The sequence below is a fragment of the Triturus cristatus genome, chromosome 12 (genome assembly GCF_964204655.1).
Source record: "Triturus cristatus chromosome 12, aTriCri1.1, whole genome shotgun sequence".
Taxonomy (NCBI): domain Eukaryota; kingdom Metazoa; phylum Chordata; class Amphibia; order Caudata; family Salamandridae; genus Triturus; species Triturus cristatus.
Window position 1 is genome coordinate 664,501,415 of NC_140595.1, and position 14,960 is coordinate 664,516,374.

Sequence of the window (14,960 nt, forward strand, 5' to 3'; positions counted from 1 at the left end):
CAAAAAGGCATTTATGACTATTGAAATAGTGCTTCTACAATACTACTTGGCATACTATAGGGAGCTGGCTCTTAATATGATATATCAAAATTAGATATCATGCAAAGAGTCCAGGGGCTTGCTCTAGCAATCCCCAGGTGCTCTTCTAGGGGGCAGTGTGGTCGAGCAGCCTTAGGCTTCTCAGAGAGGAGTGCAAGGCATCAGCAGGAAACGCACAATAGTCAATAAGTGAGACGACTCAATAAGGAGATCCAAACCAATTGAAAAAATAATCAAAATCTTTATATATGTTTAGGAACCAGAATCAATTTGTTCATTTAAGTACGTTTTTCAAGAGAAATTCTTTTGATTTCAAAAAGTAAACAATGCAATTTTTAGAAGCTGCAATGTTATCCTATGGGAGTAAAAGCAAGTGCGGTATTCAGGTACACGACAGCGACTTACAGAAACAGTTTCTAGGAATTAGGGTTAGTGGTGGGCAAGGTCAAAGGCAGCACCAGCAGAACACCACCAGCGGCACTAGAGTGGCCAGTTGCATAGGTGCAAAATATTGTCGGGTGCCCAGTGAGACTCTATGGAAATTGGTCTTTTCGAAAAGAGGCTGCAGGCTTTGACTGGTAGGGCCAGGCAGGTTGAACCAACAGGGGGGCTCAGGCATCATGATACTCAGAGACATAGGGACACCTTTGGTCCTCTTCTCAAAGGCCTGGGGGTGACGGGTGCAGAGGTGTCCTTAGGCGTCAGGTTTTTCTTTCTGGGAGCAGTCACGGTAGAGTGAGCCTGAATGCAGAGGCTCCAGGCGATGTCAGAGAGTTCACTGGGGGCGAAACCATGATGAACTCAGTCTCTGGAAGGCTGAGGGACAACAATGATACCATTGGCCTACTTTAACTTGGACTGGAAGCGACCGGTGCATTGGTGTCTTCAGGCGTCTGGTTTCTGTGGTCACAAAGTCCTCTTAGGAGTCTTTGGAGGTCTGCAAGGATGCAGGTCCGGTACTTCTTGGGAGGTATTGGTTCCTGGGTGACGTGCTGACAGGTCTCCTGGGCTTTGGGGACTCAGCATCTGCAGGACAAGTCGTCTTTTGGTGCAATTGTCAAAGTCAGCATGCAGACCAGCAGGGCTGGCACCAAGTCATTTGCTGGGTGTTATGTTCTTGCAGTTGCTACTCTTCACATCTGTCTTCTTTCAGTTTGGCAGGATCTGATTTTCTGGTGCCAACGGCTCCCCTAAATACTGAATTTAGGGGAGTGGCCAATGGGCTACTGACCCTTGGGGTCACTGCGCCCCTATATACTTTGTGTGGGAAGTGAGCATAAACCTGTCCCAGAATTCCTATGTTTTATATAAAAAATATGGCCACTTCTGAAAAATCGTGTCCACCTCAGATTAGGCCAGTTTAGGGGTGGTACTAGCCTAGGGGTGGCATACCTACCAGACTAGCTAATGTTCCCGCCTGTCCAGGTGCCAAAGGGCTCTGACCAAAGGGGGTCAGGCTTCCCCTCCTGTGAGGGGAGCCAGGCTCACATTTCAAAGGCAGGAGCTTTGTTGAAGCTCCCCCGCTTTAGAATGCTAATCAGTGGGAGGAGGTATAAACACCATTTCCTGAGCAGGCATTGTTTTTGACCTCCTGAGAGCAAAGGCCCTCACCCTTGGGGCTCAGTCTCTGAAGGCAGGCTGGTAGAAACCAGTCAGCCAACACACCATGCGCTGCTAGGTTTTCAGGGGGCACCTCTAAGGTGCCTTCTGTGTCCATGTATTAATAAATCCAACACTGGAATAATTTTGGGTTTACTAATACAAGATGTTTGATACCCAACATCCTTCTATTCAGTGAAGCCATCATGTAGCTGGAGAACTCGTTTTCACCAGTATCCAGCACATGCCTTAAAATGGCTTCCCTGGTTACTTGCACTGGTAGTAATGGAACCGACCAACACAGGGGCAAATCTGCTATTATAGGTATACCCTCACAAGTAATATTAGGCACCCTGCCTTAGGGATGTCAGGCATGTTGTAGGGGTAATTACAAATATTACATGCATTGTTAGAGGACATGGCACACAGGGATTTGTTTCATGTTGTGTTTTCACTTTTGTCTGCACCAAAACACACAGCCTGCAATGGCAGCTTTGCATGTGTTTGGTGAGGTGACCCTTAGGGTGGAACAATTCGTGTTGCAGCCCTTAGGGACTCTGTTTAGCACCTCTGACCCTAGGTACTGGGGGTACCATTTACTAGGGACTTACAGAGAGTGCTAAAGGTATTGCCAATTGGGGAAACAATTGTACAGTTTTTGGGAAAGAGATTTCGCATCGGGGACCTGGTTAGCAGGAACCCAGTGCACTTCCAGCTGAATCATATCAAATATCAGGCAAAAAATTGTGTGCCGCATTTGGGATATTCCAATATGGCATTGTTATTGCATGGCGTAAAGTCCGCTCTTTATGTTGTAAGTAGTCGGCATTGAAGGAAATAAAATGTGGCCGTTTCCGGAGCGCCTGAATCACCATCGACAAAGGTGACTGCCGAAACGCGTCTGGTTGCAGTAAGCGTCCGAAAATAAAAAATCTATGGACTCGCCCCGTGAGTGCTTGGTTCTTACACCTTAAAGGATTGTGGTTCAGAAGCTGATATATATATATATATATATGTGTTGGACTTGGCCCTTCTGGCAGGTTCACCCCTGAACTTTTTTTGCTTTTTACTGGTGACTTGGTGTGGTAATTTTTTGGTTTCTGCGCACTTTCCCTGTGTCCCAGGGTAAAGTGCGTGCGTGCTCTGAGTGCATGTGGTGAGATAGGCCTGCCCTCCCATAGGAATGCATGGGGAATGTATGTGTCCCTAGTAGTTCCTGATGCGTGGGGTGTGCAGGCCCGAGTTTGGTATGTGCGGACTCGTGGGAGTGAATGCTGCGCGATGATGTGTGCGGCGTGCATGTACCTAGTGTGGAAGTGCCACTTCTAGAAGTGGGCACTTCTGTGTGCAGTGTGTCTGTCGCGTGATTGGCTGGTCATGTCATGTGACGGGCTAGGGATTCCCCCGAGTCAGGATGAGTCACCCAGTGGTGAATGGGGAGATCAGCAGCTAGATGGGTGGGAGGAGTACACCTGGGTCCTGAATAGGGCAGGGTTTTCCACACACAATGCTGGCTCCGCCCCCTGTGGTGCGCCTGACGACCCTAGCCCTGCCAGTGAATAGAGTGAGGGGCTGAGCACATCAAGGGTGCTCCCCAACCAGCTGCGACTGGTTTTCCCCCTCACCCTGAACGAAGAACAAAGACTTTTGCTGTATAAAAATGGGGCTGTGTCCCCACAGAAACTGTTCTCTGCCAGGATCTTACCTGAGGGGGGCTGCTGCTGCTGCTGGACCAGAGGACCGCCACCTGGATTACCTCCCTGCCTGGAGGTCCAGTGAGCTGGCTCTGGGTCCAGCCTTGCCCCCCCCACCCCTGCCTTGCTGCCTGCAAGGGAGAACTGTCCTGGACTTTGCTGTTATCCGCTTTAAAGCGCTGGGCGCGCTTTATTTGCACCCCTAAGCGCCTGGAAGCGCTTTTCTTTCTCCTGCGCGCCTGGAAGCGCTCTGGGTTTCACCTCTAGCGCTGGGAGCGCTTTATTTGTGGCCAAGCAGCGCGGCGCTGCAATGATCGGCGAGGGAACCCTGATGTAGGGATTCCCTGCTATTTCCGTCCTCTTCAAAGCGGGTGCCCACCCCGCATTGTGGTGCTTGCGGAAGCCTACCCCGCTTATTGGTAAATTAATATCCCTAGCGGGTGCCCACCCCGCCAGGGACCTTGCCGTAGTGAATTTCACCCCCCTCGCGGGTGCCCACCCCGCGTCACCACGATCGCAACTCACCGCCGCAGCCCAGGAAGTCAGGCAACGCTGACTGGGACGTGGGCGGGACCTGGAAGCAGGAAGCGACGAGAGCTCACCTCGCGCTCCTGCACTGGCCGGAGGAGAGAGGAATCCGGAAGCTCGGAGCCCGGCAGGCTCCGCTCCCCAAGTCCCGGGTCCCAGGAGGGGGCCCGGGCGAAAGGAAGAGCAGCGCTGCCGAGACTGGAGCAGCCGTCCCGGTGAGTGGGGGCCGAGTGGGGAAAGCGCCAACGCTCTAAGTGCGGGACGCCTCGTTACGGGGGCAGCAGTGTGAAAGAGTCCCCCGTGTGGGACTCTAACGGCAGTGGGGGCATTTCTGTCGTGCCTGCCCCAGGCACCAGGGCAGTGCGAGTGTCGGGCGGCCCCGGAAGGCAGCGGGCTGCCCCAACGTGTTCCCGAGCCCCGAGGCTCCAACGAGAGGGGCAATCTTTGTGGAGAGAGCCTGCGAGGCTCGAGGGGGCATTTTCTTTGGTTAAAGAGCCGTGAAGGCTCCAACGTGGGCATGACTGGTCTCGAGTTCGAGTAGCACTACAACACGACGGCTCATTGTTTGTATAGAGCCTGCGAGGCTCAGGGGCATTGCTTGTGTTTGAGCCCAGCGAGGCTCCAAGGGGCCAGTCCTTTGTGTAGAGCCCAGAGGGGCTCAGGGGAAAGTCCGTGGACAGAGCCTGCCAGGCTCCAGTGTTGGCCCCATCCTTGTCCTACAGCTGCCCAGCACTTAGTGGGCAGCTGCAACGTTTAGGTTGTGGCCCCTGTGTGTTGGCTGGCGCAGCTTGCGCAGCCTTGCCCTAACATTTGGACACAGGGCGCCCTTGCCCCTTCACGGCCAGTTGGCCTAGGGACTGCCACAGGTGGTGGCTAATGTGAGTTCTTGCGCAATTGTATTTTCCCTTGTGTTTACACCTCTGAATGTTATGCATCATGTGTTTATGTGCTTAGACCCCTACAGGTATTGTGATACTTAGGTGGTTGTTTTCTCCCTAGTACAGGTGGTGCTAGTGAGGTCCTGATTCCCTGCGCAATATTGTCCTAAGGTGGTTAGGGTTGCGTAGGTGGTGCTTACCTGACACCAGTAGTTACTGGTTGTGTGCTACATTTGCTATTTTGTACTACAGTATTATTCCTATGTTCTAAAAAGTGCTAATTCCTGACAGTGGTCCAGGTGGCCCTGTCCCCTGTACATATAATCCCTTGTAAATTCTGCCCGTCCCTGTTGGCACATTGTAGAGTGTGTGTTTTTATCTAATGTGTTGTGTATAATACAAAGGTTATGTTTATAGAATACCTTGTGTGGAGTTTCCTTTGTGGTGGGCCTTGGGTGTTGTTGCTGGGTGCGCGCGCAAACGCTTTACACATCGCCTCAGGGATAAGCCTGTCTGCTCGTGCCAAGCTACCAAGGGGGTGAGCAGGGGTTATCTTTGGCGTGTAACTTCCTTGCCCTGACTAGAGTGGTGGTTTCTGCCTGACTTTGGCGCAAGCCTTAGCCAACCAGAAATCCCATTTCTAACATTGGTGATCAGCGGTGGGATTTGGACTTGCGTTTGCGCTGTACCGCAGCGGCAACTGGCCGCACTACAAAACTCTGCATTTAGATAAATCACATGGTATAGGGATTATTGTTCTAAGATTGTTTTTAATTGTCATTTCTTTGGAAATGTGTTTCTTGTGCACTGTGAGTTAGGTGTCCCTAGCTCGGGAGGGTAGATCATCCCCCTAGTGCATTGTGTTTCTGGATTCACCAGAGGGTGGGATCCAGTGGTGGCAGCGTAATAGTGTCCAGTACATTTGTCCCCCGCCCTGCGCCCAGAGTTGGTACCTGTGTCACGTGGTGGTCAGGTTGAGGAATCAGGGGTGGTAGAAACTGCCTTACCAGTCCGAGGGGAGGGTTGTGTGTGTGGATGGATGGTGTGTGGCACTAGGCAAGTGAGTGTGAGTTCTCTGGGATAGAGAGCTTGCTGAATCCTTTGTGAATTGTGTACTCCTGTGTTAAGCTCAGACCCCTAGGTTCCCTGTATAATTTTTACCATAACGTCCGCCAGAATGGAGCCTGCTTGTGATCCCTATGAGCTAGCTTGGCGCCAGAGGCAGGAGTTAGAAAGGTACTGTACAGAGGGAGAGTCCGACACTCTGTACGAACTTCAGGACCACCTGGTCCTATGGCAAAAGGGTCCATGGGATCTTGAGCACAGTATGGAAAGGGCCCGGGCCTCACACCTGGAGGGTGGTGAGTCTGTGGGGAGCCCTGAAGAGTCAGAAGAGGAGGTAGAGGATGACAATACCTGGACGCCAGTAGAGAGTGAAGACCCCATAGGTAGGGAGTCCCTTGCTGGGTCCAGCGTAGGAGGCAGCACCCCATCCCTTTCCCTGTCCCCAGAGGAGTGGGAAGATAGGAGGAAAGAAAGGGAGCACCAGCTGACGTTAGAAAAGCTCAGTTTGCAGCATGCCCAGGCAATGGCGCAGCTGGAGGTCAAAAGACAGATGGCGGAGGCTGAGAGGGCCTTTGCCAGAGAGAAACTAGCTCTGGAGGGTAGGTTATCCCCGGAGCGCAGTTGTGGTTTTCTGGACTCCCCAGGGAGGATTGAGTCCAGTGGTAGCAGCCAGATAGGTTCCAGTGTAGGAAATCCCAGTCCCAGTTCCCCCAGTCTGGTACCTGTTTCCCAGGAGGAGGAGTTAAGGTTGAAATTCAGGGGCAGTAGGAAGCTGTCTCACCAGTCTTGGGAGGAGTTTGTGGATGACTGTCAGGATGCACTGGTGGAATGGCTGATGGTTAACCCGGAAGAGGATTTGAAGGCAGTGATCAAAATGATTATCAAAGAGCAGATGCTCAGTAGTTGTTCTCCAGGGTTGCGCCAACACCTGCAGAGGTACGACTCTTTTTGTCCTTGGGAGCTTGCAGAGGAAGCAGAGCACTGGGAAAGTGCTAGAGGTCCTCTAGTGTCATTAGAGAGTAATTCCAACAGTAGTGGTTCAGAGATCCTCCAGCCCAGCGTGGTGGAGAAGGCTCAGTGTAGCCCAGCTAGGTCCCAGGATAGCGAGGAGGGTGTAGGGGCTCACTGCCTGGCTCAGTGGAGCAGGAGTGAGAGGGTGACCGAGGGTCCCCAGACGCACGAAACCCTGCCTCAGGACTTGGATGGTTTCTTGATGGAACACCAAGTTGGGGACCTAGGCTGTCCTGTTACTCCACTTGAGGAAGATCTCTTAGTGTGTAGAGGACCTGGAGCACCTGTAACCAGGGCTCCTGTGGTTCTAGAGTCTGGCAGTACCGCTCCGGTAGGGAGGGTACAGGAGTCCAGTGTGAGGAGTGATTGGGGGATGAGTTCCCCAGTGGAAGAGCCTGTGGGTCAGGGACTACCCAGTTGGGCTAGGATCCCGTGTAGTGACCAGGGTGGCACCACTTCTGTTCTGGGGGATCTCCGCGCACTGTCAGGTGGACAGGGGACGGGAGATCAGCGCCAGACAGACAGTCGCTCGACATATGTGTCATTTGATAGCCTCAGAGGGATGGAGTGGAAATCCCCAGAAGTCCTGGAGTGCCAGGCAATTATTCCACCAAAGGTTCTAGGCCGGAGGTTGGAAGGCCAGGTTCGGGATCAGCCTGACCTGAAGGGTGGGACGTCTGTAATCAGCATCCCGACCGGTTCTTCTTCCAGAGGTACCGCCCCAGTTGGTAGGGAGCAGGGTTCTGGAAGGGGGTGCAGAGGGTGGGAGAGCCCACCTCTGGCCCCGGTACAACCTGAGGGGTTAAACCCTGGGTTGGAATGGCGTTCTAGGTGTACCCCTCGCCGGAGGAGGAGGAACCCTAGGAGAAGAGGTAGGGGGAGGAGAGCCTTCCCTGAGACTCCTGGTCCGCCTGAGGGTGTAGACCCTAGGCTGGAGAACCAGTGGCAGTCTAGTCCTGTCTTGCAGACAGGAAGAGTGGAGAATGGCCGCTACGTGCCAGGGGTTACTACCCCCCACTCTGTGATTAGGCAAAGACCGGTGGCACCAGGGTGGCCTAGGGCCTGGTCTTGGCCGCGGACAGCTTGGGAGTACCAGTGGGGTAGCCCAGTTGGTCCAGACAGTGGTGTTAGAAGGAATTCCATGAGTTCACCGTGGCGTAGAACCGGAGGGTGTCCCTGCAGTTGCGGGCCCGCGTCCGTGTTCTATCGCCCCAAGCAGGGAAGTCCATCACGGTGGTGATTGGGCTGCCCTGCGTTTTGGCTGGAAGGGGGTTGTGTTGGACTTGGCCCTTCTGGCAGGTTCACCCCTGAACTTTTTTTGCTTTTTACTGGTGACTTGGTGTGGTAATTTTTTGGTTTCTGCGCACTTTCCCTGTGTCCCAGGGTAAAGTGCGTGCGTGCTCTGAGTGCATGTGGTGAGATAGGCCTGCCCTCCCATAGGAATGCATGGGGAATGTATGTGTCCCTAGTAGTTCCTGATGCGTGGGGTGTGCAGGCCCGAGTTTGGTATGTGCGGACTCGTGGGAGTGAATGCTGCGCGATGATGTGTGCGGCGTGCATGTACCTAGTGTGGAAGTGCCACTTCTAGAAGTGGGCACTTCTGTGTGCAGTGTGTCTGTCGCGTGATTGGCTGGTCATGTCATGTGACGGGCTAGGGATTCCCCCGAGTCAGGATGAGTCACCCAGTGGTGAATGGGGAGATCAGCAGCTAGATGGGTGGGAGGAGTACACCTGGGTCCTGAATAGGGCAGGGTTTTCCACACACAATGCTGGCTCCGCCCCCTGTGGTGCGACTGACGACCCTAGCCCTGCCAGTGAATAGAGTGAGGGGCTGAGCACATCAAGGGTGCTCCCCAACCAGCTGCGACTGGTTTTCCCCCTCACCCTGAACGAAGAACAAAGACTTTTGCTGTATAAAAATGGGGCTGTGTCCCCACAGAAACTGTTCTCTGCCAGGATCTTACCTGAGGGGGGCTGCTGCTGCTGCTGGACCAGAGGACCGCCACCTGGATTACCTCCCTGCCTGGAGGCCCAGTGAGCTGGCTCTGGGTCCAGCCTTGCCCCCCCCCACCCCTGCCTTGCTGCCTGCAAGGGAGAACTGTCCTGGACTTTGCTGTTATCCGCTTTAAAGCGCTGGGCGCGCTTTATTTGCACCCCTAAGCGCCTGGAAGCGCTTTTCTTTCTCCTGCGTGCCTGGAAGCGCTCTGGGTTTCACCTCTAGCGCTGGGAGCGCTTTATTTGTGGCCAAGCAGCGCGGCGCTGCAATGATCGGCGAGGGAACCCCGATGTAGGGATTCCCTGCTATTTCCGTCCTCTTCAAAGCGGGTGCCCACCCCGCATTGTGGTGCTTGCGGGAGCCTAACCCGCTTATTGGTAAATTAATATCCCTAGCAGGTGCCCACCCCGCCAGGGACCTTGCCGTAGTGAATTTCACCCCCCTCGCGGGTGCCCACCCCGCGTCACCACGATCGCAACTCACCGCCGCAGCCCAGGAAGTCAGGCAACGCTGACTGGGACGTGGGCGGGACCTGGAAGCAGGAAGCGACGAGAGCTCACCTCGCGCTCCTGCACTGGCCGGAGGAGAGAGGTATCCGGAAGCTCGGAGCCCGGCAGGCTCCGCTCCCCAAGTCCCGGGTCCCAGGAGGGGGCCCGGGCGAAAGGAAGAGCAGCGCTGCCGAGACCGGAGCAGCCGTCCCGGTGAGTGGGGGCCGAGTGGGGAAAGCGCCAACGCTCTAAGTGCGGGACGCCTCGTTACGGGGGCAGCAGTGTGAAAGAGTCCCCCGTGTGGGACTCTAACGGCAGTGGGGGCATTTCTGTCGTGCCTGCCCCAGGCACCAGGGCAGTGCGAGTGTCGGGCGGCCCCGGAAGGCAGCGGGCCGCCCCAACGTGTTCCCGAGCCCCGAGGCTCCAACGAGAGGGGCAATCTTTGTGGAGAGAGCCTGCGAGGCTCGAGGGGGCATTTTCTTTGGTTAAAGAGCCGTGAAGGCTCCAACGTGGGCATGACTGGTCTCGAGTGCGAGTAGCACTACAACACGACGGCTCATTGTTTGTATAGAGCCTGCGAGGCTCAGGGGCATTGCTTGTGTTTGAGCCCAGCGAGGCTCCAAGGGGCCAGTCCTTTGTGTAGAGCCCAGAGGGGCTCAGGGGAAAGTCCGTGGACAGAGCCTGCCAGGCTCCAGTGTTGGCCCCATCCTTGTCCTACAGCTGCCCCGCACTTAGTGGGCAGCTGCAACGTTTAGGTTGTGGCCCCTGTGTGTTGGCTGGCGCAGCTTGCGCAGCCTTGCCCTAACATTTGGACACAGGGCGCCCTTGCCCCTTCACGGCCAGTTGGCTTAGGGACTGCCACAGGTGGTGGCTAATGTGAGTTCTTGCGCAATTGTATTTTCCCTTGTGTTTACACCTCTGAATGTTATGCATCATGCGTTTATGTGCTTAGACCCCTACAGGTATTGTGATACTTAGGTGGTTGTTTTCTCCCTAGTACAGGTGGTGCTAGTGAGGTCCTGATTCCCTGCGCAATATTGTCCTAAGGTGGTTAGGGTTGCGTAGGTGGTGCTTACCTGACACCAGTAGTTACTGGTTGTGTGCTACATTTGCTATTTTGTACTACAGTATTATTCCTATGTTCTAAAAAGTGCTAATTCCTGACAGTGGTCCAGGTGGCCCTGTCCCCTGTACATATAATCCCTTGTAAATTCTGCCCGTGCCTGTTGGCACATTGTAGAGTGTGTGTTTTTATCTAATGTGTTGTGTATAATACAAAGGTTATTTTTATAGAATACCTTGTGTGGAGTTTCCTTTGTGGTGGGCCTTGGGTGTTGTTGCTGGGTGCGCGCGCAAACGCTTTACACATCGCCTCAGGGATAAGCCTGTCTGCTCGTGCCAAGCTACCAAGGGGGTGAGCAGGGGTTATCTTTGGCGTGTAACTTCCTTGCCCTGACTAGAGTGGTGGTTTCTGCCTGACTTTGGCGCAAGCCTTAGCCAACCAGAAATCCCATTTCTAACAATATATTAACTTGAACTCCCGATATCCAAAATTAGAGGCCAGGCACAGACTTCATTTCAATTCATAATCAAAAGATACAACACGTTTCGCCCACCCCGAGCCTTGTTCACGTATAGATACAGTGACGAGGTGTTTCTTTTTATGTTTTTACCAAGCTACCCATGTAACACAGTGCAAGTATCAAACACTGAAAGCAGACTCCAAATAGAGTTCATGGCTTGTGGAAAACAGACTGCAATGATTTGTACAGCAAAGAGACGAGTTTTGAGAACTGCATAAATATAAAAACTCATCAGATGCCACATATAAAGCAATATGAATAGGCCGTCAAGAAATTGATAGGACAATAACCAAAAGAAACATATAAAATGCCTAAATAGAAATCAGTACATTCATTAACCACATACTTAAAACACGAGGATTAAAAACTGCCACAAAATATCACATATATTATTGATAAAAATTTAAATTACCACAATTATTTCAAACTTACTTAGAATCCTCAATTGTCAGAGATTTTAAGAAAAATGATTGTTATGCAAGTTTGTGCAGATAGCAAATATTGATATTGATATTGCCCTGAAAATGATTTGCAGTTGTAGCCAATAATTGAGTTGGCAAAAAAGTGACCCACAAAACCTCTATGTCAAAAGCTTCCAGCTATATAAAGTGCCTAGTGTACAAAGTGCAGTGCATAATAAAAATGCAAAATTAAATAGCAGCATATTTTTTATGGATAACGATGTAAGGTAGCTAGAGTCTAATCTGACATATCTCACAGGTATATATTGCATATACCTCTCTTCATACATTTTCATGGTGGTATTTCTAAATGGCAATAGTCTGCTGCTATAGAAAATTATGTTACTCTTCACCAAGATTCAACCCATTTGGCATTCTGGTATCTAGATTCAGAACATATTGACTTTCTAGTTGTCTCAAAAGTTATTCCAGGGTGCCTGCCCATCGCAGCCTGTGCTTGTAGTTTTGTGCTACTGATATATTTACAGGTACACTTTAAAATGTAGACTGCATACTCGGTTTTGCATGTATAAAACGCACTTAGTTTTATCGGTTACTAAAAGCCATGGACATTTGAAAAATCCTTTTTTGTCAGAGAGCCAATTACTAGTTGGAATTATTGCTGGGCTACTAGTTACTAGGGCATCACTCATAGATGGAGCTTTTCTGAACGTGATAGTGGACTTTTTAGGTAGAATCGGCCCTATAAGAGGATAAGTTAGGATTATGGGCCATTGTTTATTGAAAATTGTTCTTAACTTATGTTGTTGGTTATCGAACGGAACAATTAGTCTTATAATATTGTCATCCCTATTGTGGTTTTGACTGATGTTTTTGCATTGTGTCTTATCACCGCAATCATCCGTAAATAAAATTGATTTTCTACGTTCCTTGTTAGCCCGCTTGATGGCACGAGATATAGTTGCCCTAGAGTAGTCACTTTCTGAGAATCTGGTTGCGGCCTCATCTTGACATTTGGTTAGAGTGATTATTTGACTACAGATTCTACGCAGTCTCAGCATTTCCCCATAGGGGATGCTGTCTTTCAAATGTCTAGGATGGAAACTACGAGTGTGTAAAATAGAGTTTTCTGCCGTAGTTTTTCTGAATATTTGGGATCTAATTTTATTGTTCTCTGCATAAATATGGACATCAAGGAAATAGATTTCAGAAGGACTGATATGGGAAGTAAACTCAAGGTTAACATTATTCGCATTTATGTTGTCTACACATTTTTGCGCACTAGCAGTGGTCCCCTCCCATATAACAAAGACATCATCAATGTAACAAAGCCAAATTACTACATTTTTTCCCCAAGCTTCAACATGTCCAGCCATTAGAATCTGCTCCTCCCACCAGCCCATGTGAAAGCATGCATAACTGGGGGAGAAGCAGGCCCAAATGCTCTCAGGTGTTAGAATATCTTTTTGATAAAATGAAAGAAATTGTTATGTAAGCACCAAGTAATCATAGATACCCACATATCGCTATGCTTATTGCACAAAATCCCGTCCAACTCGATGAAGGAAAGCGGCACACCAATTCCACACACAAGATAGCGCATTTCGGCCGTAACGGCCTTTGTCAAGTTAGCGTATCGAACCCAACATGCCCATTAAATACTTGTGACATCATTATGGACATAGAAAAACGATGTATGTCTTGTGATAGTCCAATTCAAAGTCTCTACAATTCTCTCAACATGATTAATTTTCAGTTGAATAATTATTGCAAACAAGAAAATATATTCTTAGAAATTTGCTTTCACTTTAGACGACAATGGGCATAGTAGAAAGACTATATATTTCATCCTATTGACTGTTGTTTTCAATGTCTACATAAAACGTCCATAAGATTCCTTATTAATGGGGTCATGGGTAGCCAACAAATTCATTTGTTTTATCCTATAAAAGTGGCACAATTATAACACAAATTATACGATGTTAAGACAGTATATCTGATTGATACTCATCTATCCATGTCTCTTAATATTCAAGAAATAAGATTTGTTATACTATATCATATACATATATTGAATCACCTTTACGATAAAATCATAAATCGATGTATCTAATATCGGACAAATGCCCCAATAGATGTCATGGATATTAATTCATCTTTGTAATAGTACTGTCTATCAAATACCACTGCCGGGCAAGTGCCCCAATGAATTATCAAAATATTGGAATTGAAATGCATCGAAAATAACCACAAGATGTTGGACTCCTACAAAAAAATCACAGACCATTGTGCCTGTGTAACAATTTGCGGCACTCATGTGGTATTGAACAGCTCTATTGACACAAAATAGCTGAATAAACACATATCAATTCGGGCAGAGAGGGGCACAAGAGAAAGCAAATTAATTGATACAGGAGGAAGTGTCATACATTCTACCTTTTTCTGCATTCCCCGAAGGTCTATCTTTGGACTTTTCCCAGTCAATTAAAAATATGGACACAGTTAACTGAGTCACGAGCATGTGAATGAGTTCAAGGGCCTGAAAGAAAGGAGGAACAGTTAGGCACTTTTTCACAGCCTACACCTGTAGTACAATATCCTTATGGACATCATGCACATTTGTGTTTGAGGATTAAGAGTATTCTTACAAAAATTGCTCTCACAAGCAACCAATGTTTCGGTCAGAAAAACATCCAAAGTGTTTGGTGAAAACACACAGAGGAGGGGTGAATAAAAGGTGCTTGGTGTGTGAACAAAATTGACAATACAAATATTGAACTTGTTAGATAAGTTATGATTTTTTCCAATAGACAAAAGTCTTGTTGGTGCATGAGACAAATTTAAGAGATGTCCTAGAGAAGGAGCCATTTCTACTTGCTATAGCAAGACCTGAATAAATACAGAAATGGCCAGAGATAAGAGGAAAAACAGATGTGCCCTTCAGTTTGGAACAAGGGTCCAGCACAAAAAAGACCACCCTCTGAACTGTTGCCTACTGAATCAGTGGACTTTGGGAATCATGGGACAGAAGAATTTAAACCTGTCACAGGAAGGAAATGCAGTGAGTACAAAACATGAGGGGGTATTTCACACCTATAAGGTGGAATATTAGTTGAGCAGTGGCTCTGGGGGTGTTGAAAGGGGACATAACTGATTTTCTGGAGGAAAAGCTGGGCCTAAATGTAGAGAGTACTCCTCAAATTATATTACTAAGGGTTCACAATGAAGAAGTTGCAAAACAGGCACAGGTATTTATGTTTATCGCAATGACTGTCTTAAGAAGGTGTTTAGCGACAGCCTGGTTGGATCACTCCCCGCCCTCGCTTCATCAATGCCTATCCCTTCTCATAGCCATGTATCATAAAGAAATGGCAGTATATGCACGAAAAGGTAAAGTTGCTAGGAAAAGAGGGTTAAGGGTGTGGGCACCCGTTACTGAATGGATCTCAATTATGGTAGAGGGATAGGAGGGGGAAGAACTGGGGAAGAGGTGATAGTGTGGTTTAAATCATATGCACTTTATCTGATGAATTTTCTTTTGTTTAATATCTCTTTTAAGGTGAATGATGCTATTTTTACGCTCTGCTGGATCTGCATTGATTGTAACATGAATTGTCTGTTGCGTTTTAGGTGAGGGGAAAAAGATCCACATCCCTT

General features: G+C 49.4%; 1 protein-coding gene across 2 annotated transcripts in view; it reads right to left on the reverse strand.

Moving 5' to 3' along the window:
* LOC146780066 (meckelin-like) overlaps positions 1-14,960 on the reverse strand; it is a 400,358-nt gene that overhangs the window by 168,240 nt on the left and 217,158 nt on the right. For both annotated transcript variants that reach the window (XM_085637891.1, XM_085637890.1), the window contains exon 19: positions 13,740-13,842. In XM_085637891.1, the coding sequence (XP_085494017.1) occupies positions 13,740-13,842 (103 nt within the window). The remainder of the gene's footprint in view (positions 1-13,739; positions 13,843-14,960) is intronic.